Source organism: Oncorhynchus nerka, linkage group LG22, assembly GCF_034236695.1.
Source record: "Oncorhynchus nerka isolate Pitt River linkage group LG22, Oner_Uvic_2.0, whole genome shotgun sequence".
Taxonomy (NCBI): domain Eukaryota; kingdom Metazoa; phylum Chordata; class Actinopteri; order Salmoniformes; family Salmonidae; genus Oncorhynchus; species Oncorhynchus nerka.
This window is the reverse complement of record NC_088417.1, coordinates 91,651,324-91,672,321: the sequence shown is the minus strand read 5'-3', so window position 1 is coordinate 91,672,321 and position 20,998 is coordinate 91,651,324. Positions and strand designations below refer to the sequence as shown.

At 45.1% G+C, this 20,998-nt stretch overlaps 1 protein-coding gene across 1 annotated transcript in view; it reads left to right on the top strand.

The window, feature by feature from the left end:
* The window catches only part of LOC115105985 (dopamine beta-hydroxylase (dopamine beta-monooxygenase)), a 50,892-nt gene that overhangs the window by 27,888 nt on the left and 2,006 nt on the right, over positions 1-20,998 (top strand). Inside the window, exons 10-11 of the mRNA XM_029628545.2 lie at positions 6,435-6,562; positions 17,529-17,688. Coding sequence (XP_029484405.1) covers positions 6,435-6,562; positions 17,529-17,688 — 288 coding nt within the window. The remainder of the gene's footprint in view (positions 1-6,434; positions 6,563-17,528; positions 17,689-20,998) is intronic.

Below are 20,998 nucleotides of genomic sequence, written 5' to 3'. Positions count from 1 at the left end.
TGCCCTGCCCAGATCTCAGTAATCTGGGGTCAGACACAGTGAGAAGGAGGCTCTGGGCTGGAGGATGAGGATGATGCTCTCTCCTCCTCTCCTCTGATGCTGAGAGCAGTGGACAGAAGTGGGGACACACACTCACTCTCACGCACGTACAATTGCACGAACGGACACACACAAATATAAACACACATACTCACACACTGTCCTCAGTGTTTCTGGGGTTATGATAAGGGCAAGGAGGAAATTCTGGGGAATTGAGAAAGTTTCTCTTTCCTCCAGAGGTTGCAATATAGTGAGGCAATTGTTACAGAGAGAGATACTTTGGATCGTCTGCAATCAGATTGAGCCACAAGGTCTGAATGAACAGCTGTCTGTTTTGGTAAATACATTTTTCTATTGTTGATATCTGTCTTTTGCTATTCAAGTGGGATGTATGTGGAGGAGTCTGAAATGTATATGTATGGGGAGGAGACTGGAATGTATGGGGAGGAGTCTGGAATATATGGGGAGGAGTCTGGAATATTTATTTTTATTTTTTATTTCACCTTTATTTAACCAGGTAGGCTAGTTGAGAACAAGTTCTCATTTGCAACTGCGACCTGGCCAAAATAAAGCAAAGCAGTTCGACACACAACAACACAGAGTTACACATGGAACAAACAAACATACAATCAATAATACAGTAGAAAAATCTATATACAGCATGTACAAATGAGGTAAGATAAGAGAGGTAAGGCAATAAATAGGCCATGGTGGCGAAGTAATTACAATATTGCAATTAAACACTGGAATGGATGGATGTACAGAGGATGAATGTGTAAGTAGAGATACTGGGGTGCAAAGGAGAAAAATAAATAAATAAATACATTATGGGGATGAGGTAGATTGGATGGGCTATTTACAGATGAGCTATGTACAGGTGCAGTGATATGTGAGCTGCTCTGACAGCTGGTGCTTAAATCTATTGAGGGAGGTAAGAGTCTTCAGCTTCAGAGATTTTTGAAATTTGTTCCAGTCATTGGCAGCAGAGACCTGGAAGGAGACCGGCCAAAGGAGGAATTGGCTTTGGGGGTGACCAGTGAAATACACCTGCTGGAGCGCGTGCTACGGGTGGGTGCTGCTATGGTGACCAGTGAGCTGAGATAAGGCAGGGCTTTACCTAGCAGAGACTTGTAGATGACCTGGAGCCAGTGGGTTTGGCGACGAGTATGAAGCGGTGGCCAGCCAATGAGAGCGTACAGGTCACAGTGGTGGGGCTTTGGTGACAAAACGGATGGCACTGTGATAAACTGCATCCAATTTGTTGAGTAGAGTGTTGGAGGCTATTTTATAGATGACATCGCCGAAGTCGAGGATCGGTAGGATGGTCAGTTTGGCTGCATGAGTGAAGAAGGGTTTGTTGTGAAATAGGAAGCCGATTCTAGATTTAATTTTGGATTCGAGATGCTTAATATATATGTATATGTATGGGGAGGGGAGGGGTCTGGAATGTATATGTATGGGGAGGGGTCTGGAATGTATGGGAGGGGTCTGGAATGTATATGTATGGGGAGGGGTCTGGAATGTATGGGTGGAGTCTGGAATGTATATGTATGGGGAGGGGTCTGGAATGTATAGGAAAGAGTCTGGAATGTATATGTATGGGGAGGGGTCTGGAATGTATAGGAAAGAGTCTGGAAATGTATGGGAGGGGTCTGGAATGTATATGTATGGGGAGGGGTCTGGAATGCATGGGAGGAGTCTGGAATGTATATGTATGGGGAGGGGTCTGGAATGTATATGTATGGGGGGGGTCTGGAATGCATGGGAGGGGTCTGGAATGTATATGTATGGGCAGGAGTCTGGAATGTATGGGAGGAGTCTGGAATGTATATGTGTGGGGAGGGGTCTGGAATGTATGGGAGGAGTCTGGAATGTATATGTATGGGAGGAGTCTGGAATGTAGTCTATGTATATGTGTGTGGGAATGATGTATGGGAGGGTCTGGAATGTATAGGTATGGGGAGGAGTCTGGAATGTATATGTATGCATGGGGAGGGGGGAGGAGTCTGGAATGTATAGGTAGGGGTCTGGAATGGGGAGGGTCTGGAATGTATGGGAGGAGTCTGGAATGTATAGGTGTGGGGAGGGGTCTGGAATGTATGGGAGGGGTCTGGAATGTGGGAGGAGTCTGGAATGTATAAGGAGGAGTCTGGAATGTATAGGGAGGAGTCTGGAATGTATATATGGAGGAGTCTGGAATGTATATGTATGGGGAGGGAGGGGTCTGGGAATGTATATGGAGGGGTCTGGAATGTATAGGGGGGGAGGAGTCTGGAATGTATATGGAGGAGTCTGGAATGTATATGTATGGGGAGGGGAGGGGTCTGGGAATGTATATGTATGGGGAGGGGTCTGGAATGTATAGGGAGGAGTCTGGAATGTATATGGAGGAGTCTGGAATGTATATGTATGGGGAGGGGAGGGGTCTGGGAATGTATATGTATGGGGAGGGGTCTGGAATGTATGGGAGGGGTCTGGAATGTATATGTATGGGGAGGGGTCTGGAATGTATGGGAGGAGTCTAGAATGTACGAGAGGAATCTTGACTGATGATCATACTCTTGCTTGAATATCCTGTGTAGTTGCTACTACTGACAGTATTGATATTATTGACATGTTTGAATGACATAATGAGCGGGACACTCCCCTGGGAGGATATATAGGTGCCTCCCACCCTTTTTCTACTCAAAGCTCTGAAGAAAACTATTGATTTTTTAAAATTTTATGTATTTCACCTTTATTTAACCAGGTAGGCTAGTTGAGAACAAGTTCTCATTTGCAACTGCGACCTGGCCAAGATAAAGCATAGCAGTGTGAACAGACAACACAGAGTTACCCATGGAGTAAACAATTAACAAGTCAATAACACAGTAGAAAAAAATGGGCAGTCTATATACAATGTGTGCAAAAGGCATGAGGAGGTAGGCGAATAATACAATTTTGCAGATTAACACTGGAGTGATAAATGATCAGATGGTCATGTACAGGTAGAGATATTGGTGTGCAAAAGAGCAGAAAAGTAAATAAATAAAAAACAGTATAAAAACAGTATGGGGATGAGGTAGGTGAAAATGGGTGGGCTATTTACCAATAGACTATGTACAGCTGCAGCGATCGGTTAGCTGCTCGGATAGCTGATGTTTGAAGTTGGTGAGGGAGATAAAAGTCTCCAACTTCAGCGATTTTTGCAGTTCGTTCCAGTCACAGGCAGCAGAGTACTGGAACGAAATGCGGCCAAATGAGGTGTTGGCTTTAGGGATGATCAGTGAGATACACCTGCTGGAGCGCGCGCTACGGATGGGTGTTGCCATCGTGACCAGTGAACTGAGATAAGGCGGAGCTTTACCTAGCATGGACTTGTAGATGACCTGGAGCCAGTGGGTCTGGCGACGAATATGTAGCGAGGGCCAGCCGACTAGAGCATACAAGTCGCAGTGGTGGGTGGTATAAGGTGCTTTGGTGACAAAACGGATGGCACTGTGATAGACTGCATCCAGTTTGCTGAGTAGAGTGTTGGAAGCCATTTTGTAGATGACATCGCCGAAGTCGAGGATCGGTAGGATAGTCAGTTTTACTAGGGTAAGCTTGGCGGCGTGAGTGAAGGAGGCTTTGTTGCGGAATAGAAAGCCGACTCTTGATTTGATTTTCGATTGGAGATGTTTGATGTGAGTCTGGAAGGAGAGTTTGCAGTCTAGCCAGACACCTAGGTACTTATAGATGTCCACATATTCAAGGTCGGAACTATCCAGGGTGGTGATGCTAGTCGGGCATGCGGGTGCAGGCAGCGATCGGTTGAAAAGCATGCATTTGGTTTTACTCGCGTTTAAGAGCAGTTGGAGGCCACGGAAGGAGTGCTGTATGGCATTGAAGCTCGTTTGGAGGTTAGATAGCACAGTGTCCAATGACGGGCCGAAAGTATATAGAATGGTGTCGTCTGCGTAGAGGTGGATCAGGGAATCGCCCGCAGCAAGAGCAACATCATTGATATATACAGAGAAAAGAGTCGGCCCGAGAATTGAACCCTGTGGCACCCCCATAGAGACTGCCAGAGGACCGGACAGCATGCCCTCCGATTTGACACACTGAACTCTGTCTGCAAAGTAATTGGTGAACCAGGCAAGGCAGTCATCCGAGAAACCGAGGCTATTGAGTCTGCCGATAAGAATATGGTGATTGACAGAGTCGAAAGCCTTGGCAAGGTCGATGAAGACGGCTGCACAGTACTGTCTTTTATCGATGGCGGTTATGATATCGTTTAGTACCTTGAGTGTGGCTGAGGTGCACCCGTGACCGGCTCGGAAACCAGATTGCACAGCGGAGAAGGTACGGTGGGATTCGAGATGGTCAGTGACCTGTTTGTTGACTTGGCTTTTGAAGACCTTAGATAGGCAGGGCAGGATGGATATAGGTCTATAGCAGTTTGGGTCCAGGGTGTCTCCCCCTTTGAAGAGGGGGATGACTGTGGCAGCTTTCCAATCATTGGGGATCTCAGACGATATGAAAGAGAGGTTGAACAGGCTGGTAATAGGGGTTGCGACAATGGCGGCAGATAGTTTCAGAAATAGAGGGTCCAGATTGTCAAGCCCAGCTGATTTGTACAGGTCCAGGTTTTGCAGCTCTTTCAGAACATCTGCTATCTGGATTTGGGTAAAGGAGAACCTGGAGAGGCTTGGGCGAGGAGCTGCGGGGGGGGGGGCGGAGCTGTTGGCCGAGGTTGGAGGAGCCAGGCGGAAGGCATGGCCAGCTGTTGAGAAGTGCTTATTGAAGTTTTCGATAATCATGGATTTATCGGTGGAGACCGTGTTACCTAGCCTCAGTGCAGTGGGCAGCTGGGAGGAGGTGCTCTTGTTCTCCATGGACTTCACAGTGATGCGGAAATGTAAGCTAATTGTTTTCTTGTCCTGTCAATAAATCTATCAGATTTACCCAGAGCTGCTTTTCCTTTAATTTCCTGGATAGTCAGCAGTTGAAGTATCCTGGGGTAAGGAATGATAGTCAGCAGATGAAGTATACTGGGGTAAAGAATGATAGTCACTAGTTGAAGTATACTGGGGTAAGGAATGATAGTCAGCAGTTGAAGTATACTGGGGTAAGGAATGATAGTCAGCAGTTGAAGTATCCTGGGGTAAGGAATGATAGTCAGCAGTTGAAGTATCCTGGGGTAAGGAATGATAGTCAGCAGTTGAAGTATCCTGGGGTAAAGAATGACAGTCAGCAGTTGAAGTATCCTGGGGTAAAGAATGATAGTCAGCAGATGAAGTATACTGGGGTAAGGAATGATAGTCAGCAGTTGAAGTATACTGGGGTAAGGAATGATAGTCAGCAGATGAAGTATACTGGGGTAAGGAATGATAGTCACTAGTTGAAGTATACTGGGGTAAGGAATGATAGTCACTAGTTGAAGTATACTGGGGTAAGGAATGATAGTCACTAGTTGAAGTATACTGGGGTAAGGAATGATAGTCAGCAGTTGAAGTATACTGGGGTAAGGAATGATAGTCACTAGTTGAAGTATACTGGGGTAAGGAATGATAGTCACTAGTTGAAGTATACTGGGGTAAGGAATGATAGTCACTAGTTGAAGTATACTGGGGTAAGGAATGATAGTCACTAGTTGAAGTATACTGGGGTAAGGAATGATAGTCACTAGTTGAAGTATACTGGGGTAAGGAATGATAGTCACTAGTTGAAGTATACCGGGGTAAGGAATGATAGTCACTAGTTGAAGTATACTGGGGTAAGGAATGATAGTCACTAGTTGAAGTATCCTGGGGTAAGGAATGATAGTCAGCAGATGAATATACTGGGGTAAGGAATGATAGTCAGCAGATGAAGTATCCTGGGGTAAGGAATGATAGTCAGCAGATGAAGTATACTGGGGTAAGGAATGATAGTCAGCAGATGAAGTATCCTGGGGTAAGGAATGATAGTCAGCAGATTAAGTATACTGGGGTAAGGAATGATAGTCACTAGTTGAAGTATACTGGGGTAAGGAATGATAGTCAGCAGTTGAAGTATACTGGGGTAAGGAATGATAGTCAGCAGATGAAGTATACTGGGGTAAGGAATGATAGTCACTAGTTGAAGTATACTGGGGTAAAGAATATAGTCAGCAGTTGAAGTATCCTACAGTAAGGATGTTTTTTTAAACTCACACACTGTCCTCAGTGATGCCTGAGCTAGCTGTTTCTGGGGTTATAATGAAGGCATGGAGCTAAACCCAGGAATCGGACTCCTCCCTCTCTCTCTCTCTGTCTCTCTCTCTCCCTTCCTCTCCCTCCCTCTCTCTCCCTCTGTTTCCCCCTCTCTCCCTTCCTCTCCCTCCCTCTCTCTCCCTCTGTTTCCCCCTCTCTCCCTATCTTTCGCTCTGTCTCTCTCTCCTCATTTTAATCCAGGGAGGCTTTGGGATCATGGAGGAGATGTGTGTGAACTATGTACACTACTACCCCAGAACTCAACTAGAACTCTGTAAGAGTAACATTGACCCTGGATACCTGCAGAAGTACTTCAGCTTCATCAACAGGTAATATACAGTACATGAGCACCACAGAAGGCTGGTGAAGGGAATGACGGCTCATAATAATGTTTGGAACGGAGTGAATGAAATGGCATGTGTTTGATACGATTCCCTGATGTTTTTGATACCATTCCACTAATTCTGCTCCAGCCATGAGCCCATCCTCCCCAATTAAGGTGCCACCAACCTCCTGTGATAGGCACACCAACTTGGGGGAGTGGGCGGGCACCCACGCACCCACGCACACACACACACACACACACACACACACACACACACACACACACACACACACACACACACACACACACACACACAGTACTGTAGCTTCATCGGCAGGTAACACACGCACAGGATAGCTTCATTTCTAGGTAACACCCATCCTCTTTATTAAGAAGAGCTAGCTGTCATCTTTAACCAAACACACACTGCATCTTCATTTCCGTTTTTTGCTGACTCAGCTACCATTAGAAAATCAATCCCTGGAGAACAATCAATATTCTCCTCATCAAACAGCTGTTATTGTTCAGCGGATGAAATCCACTCACACAGACTTCACACGAACCAGCAGAAGAAAACTGCTCATTCCATTCCTTATATAAAACAATGACCAACACAAGGTCGAGAGGTGTGACAACTATGTCACATAAAACTCAGAGTTTGGGAACAGATTTGTAAATGTCCCAATACCATGGCATCGTGTTTATGAACTGATATACAATAACAACAATGTTTTTTTCCCCCTTCATTTAACTAGGCAAGTCAGTTAAGAACATATTCTTATTTTCAATGACGACCTAGGAACAGTGGGTTGACTGCCTGTTCAGGGGCAGAATGACAGATTTGTACCTTGTCAGCTCGGGGGTTTGAACTTGCAACGTTCCAGTTGCTAGTCCAACGCTCTAACCACTAGGCTACCCTGTACGCATCAATCCGTACTATTCAATTTAAACAAAATTAATAAATTATCGTCACAAAACAATAAAAACATCTATACATGGGCCATTGAACAGTCAGACAGTGCAGACTGCCACGAGGAAACAGAATAAATGGATCTTTTCTCTTGGTACTGTCCTTCGGTGGTTATGAAGTCATAATGTCTGTGTTCAGATGGACCTACAAACAGTATTGTTGGGAGATCTGAAAATCCACAATCAAAAGGAAATATGATTATACTCTTAGGTAAAGTATGTATTTTCAGGGAAATCGCAATAGAAATGGTGCGGAATAGAGAGGTGCGTGACCCTCGTAAGACATCACAGTAAAATAGAGGGATGTATTGCAAAAGGAAAGAGTAAATGGGTAAAATGGGTTAGTCTGTAGACATCTGAGGGTTGGAATTAAGATTAGAGTGATTGGTTGATTAGCCAAAATAATTGGAATCCAGTACGATTAGGATATAAACTATATACAGTCCCTTCAGAAAGTATTCAGACCCCTTGACCTTTTCCAAATTTTGTTACGTTATAGCCTTTTTCTAAAATGGATTTTAAAAAATGTATCCTCACCAATCTACACACAATACCCCATAATGACAAAGCTAAAACAGTTTTTAGAAATTTTGGCAAAATTATTACACATAAAAACATAACCTTATTTACATAAGTATTCAGACCCTTTGCTATGAGACTCGAAATTGAGCTCAGGTGCATCCTGTTTCTATTGATAATGTTTGAGATGTTTCTAACACTGGATTGGAGTCCACGTGTAGTAAATTCAATTGATTGGACATGATTTGGAAAGGCTCACACCTGTCCATATAAGGTCCCACAGTTGGCAGTGCATGTCAGAGCAAAAACCAAGCCATGAGGTCAAAGGAATTGTCTGTAGAGCTCCAAGACAGGATTATGTCGAGGCACAGATTTGGGGAATGGTACCAAAAAATGTCTGCAGCATTGAAGGACCCCAAGAACACAGTGGCCTCCATCATTCTGAAATGGAAGAAGTTTGGAACCACCAAGACTCTTCCTAGAGCTTGATCAAGGAGGTGACCAAGAACCTGATGGTCACTCTGACAGATGTCTAGTGTTCCTCTGTGGAGATGGGATAACATTCCAGAAGGACAACCATCTCTGCAGCACTCTACCAATCAGGCCTTTAGGTAGAGTGGCCAGACTGAAGGCACTCCTCAGTAAAGGCACATGACAGCCCACTTGGAGTTTGCCAAAAGGCACCGAAAGACTCTCAAACCATGAGAAACAAGATTCTCTGGCCTGATGAAACCAAAATTAAACTCTTTGGCCTGAATGCCAAGCATCACGTCTGGAGGAAACCTGGCACCATCCCTACGGTGAAGCATGGGGGTGGCAGCGTCATGCTGTGGGGATATTTTTCAGGGGCAGGCACTGGGAGACTAGTTAGGTGTAACGGTTTTCTAATGGTGAAGGAGAGTCGGACCAAAATGCAGCGTGTATATTACGATCCATGTTTTAATAAACAAACGTAACACGAATCTAAATACAATTACTACAAAAAACAATAAACGTAATGAAAACCGAAACAGCCTATACTGATGTAACCTAACCTAGACAGGAACAAGGACATCAAGACACTAAGGACAATCACCCACAATACAACCAAAGAATATGGCTGCCTAAATATGGTTCCCAATCAGAGACAACGATAACCACCTGCCTCTGATTGAGAACCACTCCAGACAGCCATAGACTTTCCTAGAACACCCTACTAAGCTACAATCCCACTAACATACACACCAAAACCCCCAGACAAAACACACCACAATACAAAAACTCCATGCCACACCCTGGCCTGACCCAATACATGAAGAAAAACACAAAATACTTAGACCAGGGCGTGACAGAACCCCCCCACCCCTAAGGTGCGGACTCCCGAACGCACCTCAAAACAAATAGGGAGGGTCCGGGTGGGCGTCTGTCCATGGTGGCGGTTCCGGCGCGGGACGTGGACCCCACTCAATAAATGTCTTAGTCCCCTCTCCTCGCGTCCCTGGATAGTCCACCCTCGCCGCCGACCATGGCCTAGTAGTCCTCACCCAGAACCCCACTGGACTGAGGAGCAGATCGGGACTGAAGGACAGCTCGGGACTGAGGCAGCTCGGGAGTGAGAGAAAGCTCGGGAGTGAGAGAAAGCTCGGGAGTGAGAGGAAGCTCGGGAGTGAGAGGAAGCTCGGGAGTGAGAGGAAGCTCGGGAGTGAGAGGAAGCTCGGGAGTGAGAGGAAACTCGGGAGTGAGAGGAAGCTCGGGAGTGAGAGGAAGCTCAGGCAGGTAGATAGATCTACCAGATCCTGGCTGGCTGGTGGTCTCAGCAGATCCTGGCTGACTGGCAGATCCTGGCTGACTGGTGCTACTGGCGGATCCTGGCCGACTGGCGCTACTGGCGGATCCTGGCCGACTGGCACCTCTGGCGGATCCTGGCCGACTGGCACCTCTGGAAGATCCTGGCTGACTGGCAGATCCGGAAGAGTCTGGCTGACTGGCAGATCCGGAAGAGTCTGGCTGACTGGCAGATCCGGAAGAGTCTGGCTGACTGGCAGATCCGGAAGAGTCTGGCTGACTGGCAGATCCGGAAGAGTCTGGCTGACTGGCAGATCTGGAAGAGTCTGGCTGACTGGCAGATCTGGAAGAGTCTGGCAGACTGGCTGCGCTGGGCAGACTGGCGGCGCTGGGCAGACTGGGAGCACTGGCGACGCTGGGCAGACTGACGGCGCTGGGCAGACTGGTGGCGCTGGGCAGACTGGGAGCACTGGCGGCGCTGGGCAGACTGGGAGCACTGGCGGCGCTGGGCAGACTGGTGGCGCTGGGCAGACTAGCGGCGCTGGGCAGACTGGCGGCGCTGGGCAGACTGGCGGCGCTGGGCAGACTGGCGGCGCTGGGCAGACTGGGAGCACTGGCGGCGCTGGGCAGACTGGAGACTCCGGCAGCGCAGGAGAGGAGACAGGCTCTGGCTGCGCTAAACAGGCGGGAGACCCCGGCAGCGCAGGAGAGGAGACAGGCTCTGGCTGCGCTAAACAGGCGGGAGGCTCCGGCAGCGCAGGAGAGGAGACAGGCTCTGGCCGCGCTAAACCGGCGGGAGACTCCGGCAGCGCAGGAGAGGAGACAGGCTCTGGCCGCGCTAAACCGGCGGGAGACCCCGGCAGCGCAGGAGAGGAGACAGGCTCTGGCTGCGCTGAACAGGCGGGAGGCTCCGGCAGCGCAGGAGAGGAGACAGGCTCTGGCTGCGCTAAACAGGCGGGAGACTCCGGCAGCGCAGGAGAGGAGACAGGCTCTGGCTGCGCTAAACAGGCGGGAGGCTCCGGCAGCGCAGGAGAGGAGACAGGCTCTGGCTGCGCTAAACAGGCGGGAGACTCCGGCAGCGCAGGAGAGGAGACAGGCTCTGGCTGCGCTAAACAGGCGGGAGGCCCGGCAGCGCAGGAGGGAGGCTCTCTGCGCTAAACAGGCGGGAGGTTCCGGCAGCAGGAAAGGAAACAGGCTCCGGCTGCGCTAAACAGGCGGGAGACTCCGGCAGCGCAGGAGAGGAGACAGGCTCTGGCTGCGCTGAACAGTCGAGGCGCACTGAAGGCCTGGTGCGTGGTGCTGGAACTGGTGGTACTGGATCGAGGACACGCACAGGAAGCCTGGTGCGGGGAGCTGCTACCGGAGGACTAGAGTGTGGAGGTGGCACAGGATGGGCTAGACCGTGAAGGCGTACTGGAGATCTTGAGAGCAGTGTTGGCACAGGACGTGTAAGGCTAGGGATGTGCACAGGAGGCCTGGTGCGTGAGGCTGGCACCAACTTCACTAGCCGACTAACACGCACCTCAGGACGAGTATGGAGCGCTAACCCAGGTGCCATCAAATCCCCGACACGTTCCGTCGGTCGAATTCCATGCAAAAAGCACCAACACAGCAACTCCCTCATTTCTCTCTCCTCCAATTTCCCCATTAACTCCTTCACAGTCTCTGTTTCGCTCACCTCCAACACCGGCTCTGGTTTTGGTCTCCTCCTTGGCTCCTCACGATAAACAGGGAGAGTTGGCTCAGGTCTGACTCCTGACTCACTCTCCCTGAGCCCCCCCCCCAAGAAATTTTTGGGGCCGATTCTCAGGCTTACGTCCGCGTCGCCGTGCTTGCTTCGCCAACTCCATTCTCCGATAACCTTCCGCGCACTGTTCCATCGAATCCCAGGCGGGCTCCGGCACATTCCCTGGGTCGACCGCCCACCGGTCTATCTCCTCCCAAGAAGTATAGTCCATACTGTACTCCTCTTTGGGCTGCTCCTGTTGCCTCTTCTCCTGCTGCACCTTTGGGCGGCTACACTCCCCTGGTTTAGCCCAGGGCCCTCTCCCGTCGAGGATTTCCTCCCATGTCCAGAAATCCTTATTCCGTATCTCCTCTTTGGGCTGCTCCTGCCTGTTGACACGCTGCTTGGTCCGTTGGTGGTGGGTGATTCTGTAACGGTTTTCTAATGGTGAAGGAGAGTCGGACCAAAATGCAGCGTGTATATTACGATCCATGTTTTAATAAACAAACGTAACACGAATCTAAATACAATTACTACAAAAAACAATAAACGTAATGAAAACCGAAACAGCCTATACTGATTTAACCTAACCTAGACAGGACCAAGGACATCAAGACACTAAGGACAATCACCCACAATACAACCAAAGAATATGGCTGCCTAAATATGGTTCCCAATCAGAGACAACGATAACCACCTGCCTCTGATTGAGAACCACTCCAGACAGCCATAGACTTTCCTAGAACACCCTACTAAGCTACAATCCCACTAACATACACACCAAAACCCCCAGACAAAACACACCACAAAACAAAAACTCCATGCCACACCCTGGCCTGACCCAATACATGAAGAAAAACACAAAATACTTAGACCAGGGCGTGACATTAGGATCGAGGGAAAGATGAACAGAGCAAAGTACAGAGAGATTCTGCTGCTTTTGCAACAGCTAATGGGGATCCTAATAAAATACCAAATACCAAACATGATTGAACATTTCCGGTGAGACCTGAAAATAGCTGTGCAGCAATGCGCACCCATCCAACCTGACAAAGCTTGAGAGGATATGCAGAGAAGAATGGGAGAAACTCCCCAAATACAGGTGTGCCAAGCTTGTAGCGTCATGCCCAAGAAGACTCGAGGCTGTAATCGCTGTTCAAGGCTGCTTCAACAAAGTACTGAGTAAAGGGTCTGAATAGTTATGTAAATGTAATATTTCTGTTTTTCATTTTTAATAAATTAGCAAACATTTATAAAACCTGTTTTTGCTTTGGCATTATGGGGTATTGTGTGTAGATTGATGAGCATTTAAAAAAAAAATCAATTTTAGAATAAGGTTGTAATGTAACAAAATGTGGAAACGTCAAGAGGTCTGAATACTTCTGAAGGCACTGTATACACTTATTCCACATTTTGTTGTGATACAGCCTGAATTAAACAAAACATCTCACCCATCTACACACAATACCCCATAATGAAAAAGTTAAAACATGGTTTTAGAAATATCTCATTTACATAAGTATTCACACCCTTGAGTCAATATATGTTAGATTCAGCTTTGGCAGTGATTACAGCTGTGAGTCTTTCTGGGTAAGTCTCGAATTTGGATTGTACAATATTTGCACATTATTCTTTCAAAAAATTTCAAGCTCTGTCAAATTGGTTGTTGATCATTGCTAGACAGCCATTTTCAAGTCTTGCCATAGATTTTCAGGCCGATTTATGTCAAAACTGTAACTAGGCCACTCAGAACATTTAACGTCATCTTGGTAAGCAACTCCAGTTTATATAGTTTGCCTTGTGGGTTAGCTTATTGTCCTGCGGAAAGGTACATTTGTCTCCCAGTGTCTGTGATTTTGCCTGTGCTTAGCCCTATTACATTTATTTTTTACCTTTTAAAACTTGCTTGTCCTTGTCGATGAAAAGCATACCCATAACATGATGCAGCAACCACCACGCTTTGTATTCAGGACATAAAGTTAATTTCTTTGCTACATTTTTTGCAGTTTTACTTGCCTTATTGCCAAAAAGATGCGTATTTTTATATTTTATTCACTTCTCGACTGACGGATCTTACAGATAATTATATTTGGGGTACAGAGGTGAGGTAAAAATCATGTTAAACACTATTATTGCACAAAGAATGAGTGCATTTTTACTCCTGAACTTAAATAGGCTTGCCCTAAAAAAGGGGTTGAATACTTATTGAATCAAGATATTTCAGTTTCGTGCTCAGTTATTTGTAGTTCATTTCTAAAAATGAAAAACTTATTTCAAAATTCCACTTTGAAATAAGGGTTATTGTGTGTAGACCAGTGACACACAATCTACATTTTATCCATTTTAAATTTAGGCTGTAATACAACCAACATGTGGAAGAAGTCAAGGGGTGTGAATACTTACAAAATTTATATTGAATTGTAATTTTTTCCACCAAGTCATTGGGGCATGGAGTCTACAAGGTGTCGAAAGCAATCCATCGGGACGTTGGCCCATGTTGACTCCAATGCTTCCCACAGTGTCAAGATGGCTGGTAGTGGATTTCTACTCCGAACAGCTCATTCCATCTCATCCCACAGATGCTCAGTTGGATTGAGATCTGGTGACTGGGAAGGTCACTGCAGTAAGCTGAATTCACTGTCATGTTTATGAATCCATTCCTGGACAATCCTAACCTTGTGTCAAGGACCATTATCCTGCTGAATTGTTATTTTTGTAGATGGGTACACTGCTGCCATGAAGGGATGCACCTGATTAATGATGTATCCTGTGGCTTTCAAACGTTGCTCCACTTTTATCACGGAGCCCAATGTGCGCCATGAAAACACACCCCACACCACCACCTGGTACCAGCAGGATTGGGTAGGTTACTTTCTAAATGTGATCCGTTACAGGTACCAACCAGTTAACCGTCCAAAATTGTAATCAGTGACGTAACTTTTGGATTAACCAAACTCAGTAACATAATCTGATTACATTCCGTTACTTTTAGATGGCTTTCCTCTTAATCTTAAAAGGCATTACAAGAAGACAAAAAAGCTATTTCCCAATTGAATGACATATATTGCAGGATAAATCAATGTTAAAGTTTACATAGCTGGCCATACATGGATTTAAACTTTTACTTCATGGGTTGGTTATGTAGGCTTCTTCTAACCTACAGATTAGCCAAACTGTTTAACCTGAGCATGACCCCAACACTAAGGATTTATTAGCCAGCCCTACTGTTGTTTATGATTTTGCGCTCATGGAATGGCCTGCTTTGAACACTACTGAAAACTGCTATTTACATGTGAAAAATGAATACCATATGCTGCATTTGCTAAAGGCCTATTGTTTACCTTTTTGTTGGTGACACTTTGATATATTGATAATATGCAGCTGTTTAAAGTGCAAATTCACAGATGAAACAATAACAAAACAGTTGACCTGCCTCTATTTTGGTAAAAAGCTGAAGGATGGGCCTGGAGAAATGTAACAACTCTGAGGTTAATAGACAGAGCTATGGATGCAAGGACTGGCCATCCATGATATCAACATTATTGTTTTAACCGTGTTATGAGGCTATACAGTGTTTGTTTACATTTACAATACTTATAAACATTGCATATAAACAAGCTTATATTTCGGGTTCTCATGGAATGTGTCAATTGAACTAAGCTCATGAGGCATTTAAGTTATATTCTTCAAGAATCAGTGGATATACACTACCGTTCAAGTGTTTGGGGTCACTTAGACCTGGTTTTTAGGAAGAAAAGCAAATGTTTTTGTCCAATTAAATAACATCAAATTGATCTGAAATACAAGTGAAGACATTGTTAATGTTGTAAATGACTATTGTAGCTGGAAAAGTCTGATTTCTTATGGAATATCTACATAGGTGTACAGAGGTCCATTATCAGAAACCTCTCCTGTGTTCCAATGGCACGTTGTGTTATCATTTTAAAAGACTTTACCAATTATGTTAGCACAGCTGGAAACTGTTGTTCTGATTACAGAAGCAATACAACTGGCCTTCTTTAGACTAGTTGACTATCTGGAGCATCAGCATTTGTGGGTTCGATTACAGGCTCAAAATGGCAAGAAACAAAGAACTTTCTTATGAAACTTGTCAGTCTATTCTTGTTATGAGAAATGAAGGCTATTCCATGTGAGAAATTGCCAAGAAACTGAAGATCTCATACATCGCTGTGTACTACTCCCTTCACAGAACAGCACAAACTGTCTCTAACCAGAATAGAAAGAGGAGTGGGAGGGCCCGGTGCACAACTGAGCAAGAGGACAAGTACATTAGAGTGTCTAGTTAGAGAAACAAGACGCCTCACAAGTCCTCAACTGGCAGCTTCATTAAACACTACCTGCAAAACACTAGTCTCAATGTGTTTGATGAAGGCCACTGTCAACATTGAAAAGGCGACTCCGGGATGCTGCAAAGAAAAAGCCATTTCTCAGACTAGTTCTTCAAAAGTATCGGTAATCTGATCAAATAAATGTTGCGGGTAATATTACAGTTACCGTTGTTTTGGTAATCCCTTACATGTGGTCTTTTACTCCCCAACCCTGGGTACCAGCCTGCAATGTTGACACGTGGCATGATGGATGCATGTACTCTGGGTTTTGTCCATACTCTAGTTAAGCGTGAAACAGCAGGAAGTGGGATTCGTTGGACCAGCCAATGTTTTTCCAATTCTCAAGTGTTTATGTTCCATAGCCCACTGCAACCGCAGTTTCTTGTTTTTTCCTGAAAGATGTGGAACTCTATACGGTCGTCGGCTGCCATTACCCCATTCATGTCAAGGTACAACAAGTTTGCATTATTTTATGGCTCTTCGGGCACCAATGTTGGACTGTCAGTTGACTAACTGTAGCCCTTCTATTGCTCTGCACAATGTGTCAGCCTCCTTTGTTCTCATTAATAACCCATTTTCGACCACTGGCCTGCCATTGGCTGGATATCCTTTGGCTAGTGAATCATTCTTGATACACGGGACACTGTTGAGATTGAAAAACCCAGCAGCGTTGCAGTTCTTGACACAGTCAAACCAGTGCGACTGGCAGTGACTACCATACCCTGTTCAAAGGCGCTTAAATCTTTTGTCTTGCCCATTTGTCCTCTGAATCCATGTCTCGATTTGTCTCAAGGCATGAAAATGCTCCTCCCTTTCATCTTCACTGATTGGTGGATTTAACAATTTACATCAATAATAGATCATAGCTTTCACCTGGGTTCACCTGGTCAGTCTATGTCAAGAAAATAGTTTTTAATGTTTTGTACACTCAGTGCATACAGCGCATTCGGAAAGTATTCAGACCCCTTGACTTTTTCCACATTTTGTTAGGTTACAGCCTAATTCTGAAATGTAATACATTTTTCCCCCTCATCAATCTGCACACAATACCCCAGAATGACAAGAGTGTTGCTGCACTGCTATTTTCAGGTCTCTTCAGAGATGTTTGATCGGGTTCAAGTCCGGCCTCTGGCTGGGCAACTCAAGGACATTCAGAGACTTGTCCCGAAGACACTACTGCGTTGTCTTGGCTGTGTGCTTAGGGTCGTTGTCCTGTTGGAACGTAAACCGAGCTCTGAAGCAGGTTTTCGTCAAGGATCTCTCTGTAATTTGCTCCGTTCATCTTTCCCTCGATCCTGACTAGTGTCCCTGCCCCTGAAAAACATCCCCATAGCATCCTAGCATGATGCTGCCACCACCATGCTTCACCGTAGGGATGGTTCCAGGTTTCCTCCAGACGTGACGCTTGGTTCCAGGTTTCCTCCAGACGTGACGCTTGTTTCTCATGGTCTGATAGTCTTTAGGTGCCTCGTGCACCCTCCTCCCTCCCCCTATCTCACCCTCCTTCACTGTCCTCTCCTCCCCCTCTTATTCCCCCTCTCTCCCTACTTCACCCTCCTTCACTGTCCTCTCATCCTCCCCCTCTTTCCCTCCCCCCCTACCTCACCTTTCTCCCTCCCCTCCCCTCCCTCTCCTCCTCTCAGGTTCCAGGGCGGTGATGCGTGTAGCTGTGGTCAGACCAGTGTGACGGACCAGTTCTCCTCTTTGTCCTGGGACTCCTTCAGTGGAGAGGTTCTCAACTCTCTCTACAACACCGCTCCCATCTCCATGGCCTGTAACCAGTCCTCTGCCAAGCTCTTCCCTGTGAGTATAGTACAGGACAGTAGAGTACAGTTATAGTATAGGACAGGACAGTAGAGTACGGTTATAGTATAGGACAGGACAGTAGAGTACGGTTATAGTGTAGTACAGGAAAGTAGAGTACAGTTATAGTATAGGACAGGACAGTAGAGTATGGTTATAGTATAGGACAGGACAGTAGAGTACAGTTATAGTGTAGTACAGGACAGTATAGTACAGTTATAGTATAGGACAGGACAGTAGAGTACAGTTATAGTATAGGACAGGACAGTAGAGTACGGTTATAGTATAGTACAGGACAGTAGAGTACAGTTATAGTATAGGACAGGACAGTAGAGTACGGTTATAGCATAGGACAGGACAGTAGAGTACAGTTATAGTATAGTACAGGACAGTAGAGTACAGTTATAGTATAGGACAGGACAGTAGAGTACAGTTATAGTATAGGACAGTAGAGTACAGTTATAGTATAGGACAGGACAGTAGAGTACGGTTATAGTATAGGACAGGACAGTAGAGTACAGTTATAGTATAGGACAGGACAGTAGATTACAGTTATAGTATAGGACAGGACAGTAGAGTACAGTTATAGTATAGGACAGGACAGTAGAGTACAGTTATAGTATAGGACAGGACAGTAGAGTACGGTTATAGTATAGTACAGGACAGTAGAGTACGGTTATAGTGTAGTACAGGAAAATAGAGTACAGTTCTAGTATAGGACAGGACAGTAGAGTACAGTTATAGTATAGTACAGGACAGTAGAGTACAGTTATAGTATAGGACAGTAGAGTACAGTTATAGTATAGTACAGGACAGTAGAGTACAGTTATAGTATAGGACAGGACAGTAGAGTACGGTTATAGTATAGTACAGGACAGTAGAGTACAGTTATAGTATAGGACAGGACAGTAGAGTACAGTTATAGTATAGTACAGGACAGTAGAGTACAGTTATAGTATAGGACAGTAGAGTACAGTTATAGTATAGTACAGGACAGTAGAGTACAGTTATAGTATAGGACAGGACAGTAGAGTACGGTTATAGTGTAGTACAGGAAAATAGAGTACAGTTATAGTAAATATTCTAAATATGGTTCCGGAGAAGAAGGCAGTCGTTTTAAGGGTCTCCAACCGATTGTATTTTTTTATTTGTTTATTTGCGTTGTTTGTAACTTATTGTTGTACTTATTTTGTACATAATGTTGCCGCAACCAGCTTTTATGACCCGAAAATAACTTCTGGACATCAGGACTGCGATTACTCACCACGGACTGTCAGAATCCTTTTTTTCATGAGTCTGAGGAGCCCGACGCGAACTATATACTGCTTTCTCAGGAACAGGCCCAGATCCCTGTGATTTGCGTAAAGAGGAGGCAGAGAAAAAGGCCTTATGAGAATTCGTAGGTGATCGAATAAACCCCCACTTCCTTCCATTCTGATAGCAAACGTGCAATCTTTGGAGAATAAAATAGATGACCTACACGGAAGATTAAACTACTAACGGGACATTAAAAACTGTAATATCGTATGCTTCACGGAGTCGTGGCGGAACGACAACACTATCAACATACAGCTGGCTGGTTATACGCTGTATCAGCAGGATAGAACAGTGGTGTCTGGTAAGACAAGGGGCGGCGGACTATGTATTTTTGTAAATAACAGCTGGTGCACAATATCTAAGGAAGTCTTGAGTTATTGCTCGCCTGAGGTAGAGTATCTCATGATAAGCTGTAGACCACACTATCCACCTAGAGAGTTTTCATCTGTATTTTTCGTAGCTGTTTTACATACCATCACAGTCAGAGGCTGGCACTAAGACAGCATTGAATGAGCTGTATTCCTGTTATGAGAATTATGTTCTCGATATTCATAAACCAATTCAATTAACTACTCAGTCTACTAACCAGGATTTGTAAGATACTGGTGGAAATGAAACAGACGGAGGCCCAGCTAAAATAGTCAATAAGGTTTATTCACGAGAGAGCTGGTTAGTTGTATAAAACCATTAATTTTATACTGGCTTCTTACGCACATACTTTCACAAACAAACATTAGGCATCCTATGCACACACTGTCCTGCTACCCAGCCGATAAAGATTAGGGGAGTCCGTGAGAATCAATCCCCGTCCTCCCTCAAGATAGGGAGACCCTGGGAAGTACTCTCAGTGGCCCCCAGCCAAGGTCGGCACCGAAACTTGCTCAGACGGTCTGTTTTTTAGATACTATAATAGACATTGTTACAGTTATATTGTTTTACCCTAATTCTGAGTTAAACTACACACATCATGACTAAAACTACACACATCATTTATTATAATTTTACTGACTAACACTACATGTGGCTTGAGATTATGTGGCTTGAGATTTGATTGTATAGTACAGGGCAGTAGAGTACAGTTATAGTATAGTACAGGACAGTAGAGTACAGGTGTAGTATATTACAAGACAGTACAGTATAGTTATAGTATCGTACATGACAGTGCAGTAGAGTATAGTACAGGACAGTACAGTAGAGTATATTTAAAATATAGTAAAGGACAATAGAGGGGAGTTATGGTACAGGACAGTAGAGTACAGTTATAGTACAGGACTGTAGAGTACAGTTATGTACAGGATAGTATAGTACAGTTATAGTATAGCACATGACAGTAGAGTACAGTTATGTACAGGACAGTACAGTAGAGTATAGGTATGTATAGTACAGGACAGTACAGTAGAGTATAGGTATGTATAGTACAGGACAGTACAGTAGAGTATAGGTATGTATAGTACAGTAGAGTATAGATATGTATAGTACAGGACAGTACAGTAGAGTATAGTTATGTATAGTACAGTACAGTATAGAAGAGTATAGTTATGTATAGTACAGGACAGTACAGTACAGTAGAGTATAGTTATGTATAGGACAGTACAGTACAGTAGAGTATAGTTATGTATAGTACAGGACAGTGGAGAGGTGCTGAACTCTCTCTACAACACCTATCCCATCTCCATGGCCTGTTACCAGCCCTTCACCAAACTCTTCCCTGGGAGTATAGTACAGGACAGTTTAGTACAATACCGATACATACATACTCTGAGCTGCTGCTGGAAATCCAAAACGATATTCATAACATTTTAAAAAGAGTTTAAAAAGAGTTTGCGCAGCGCATGGTGCTGCGTCACCATTAAACGAAATGGGAGTATAGATTGCAGGGTGCAGTCTGTTCTGATCATTTACGGTCTCAGTTTACTGCTACTCTGCTCTCAGACTGGCCCTGATACCGTATATGAGCACCACCATAACAACAACCCTCCTCACCCATCGCTGT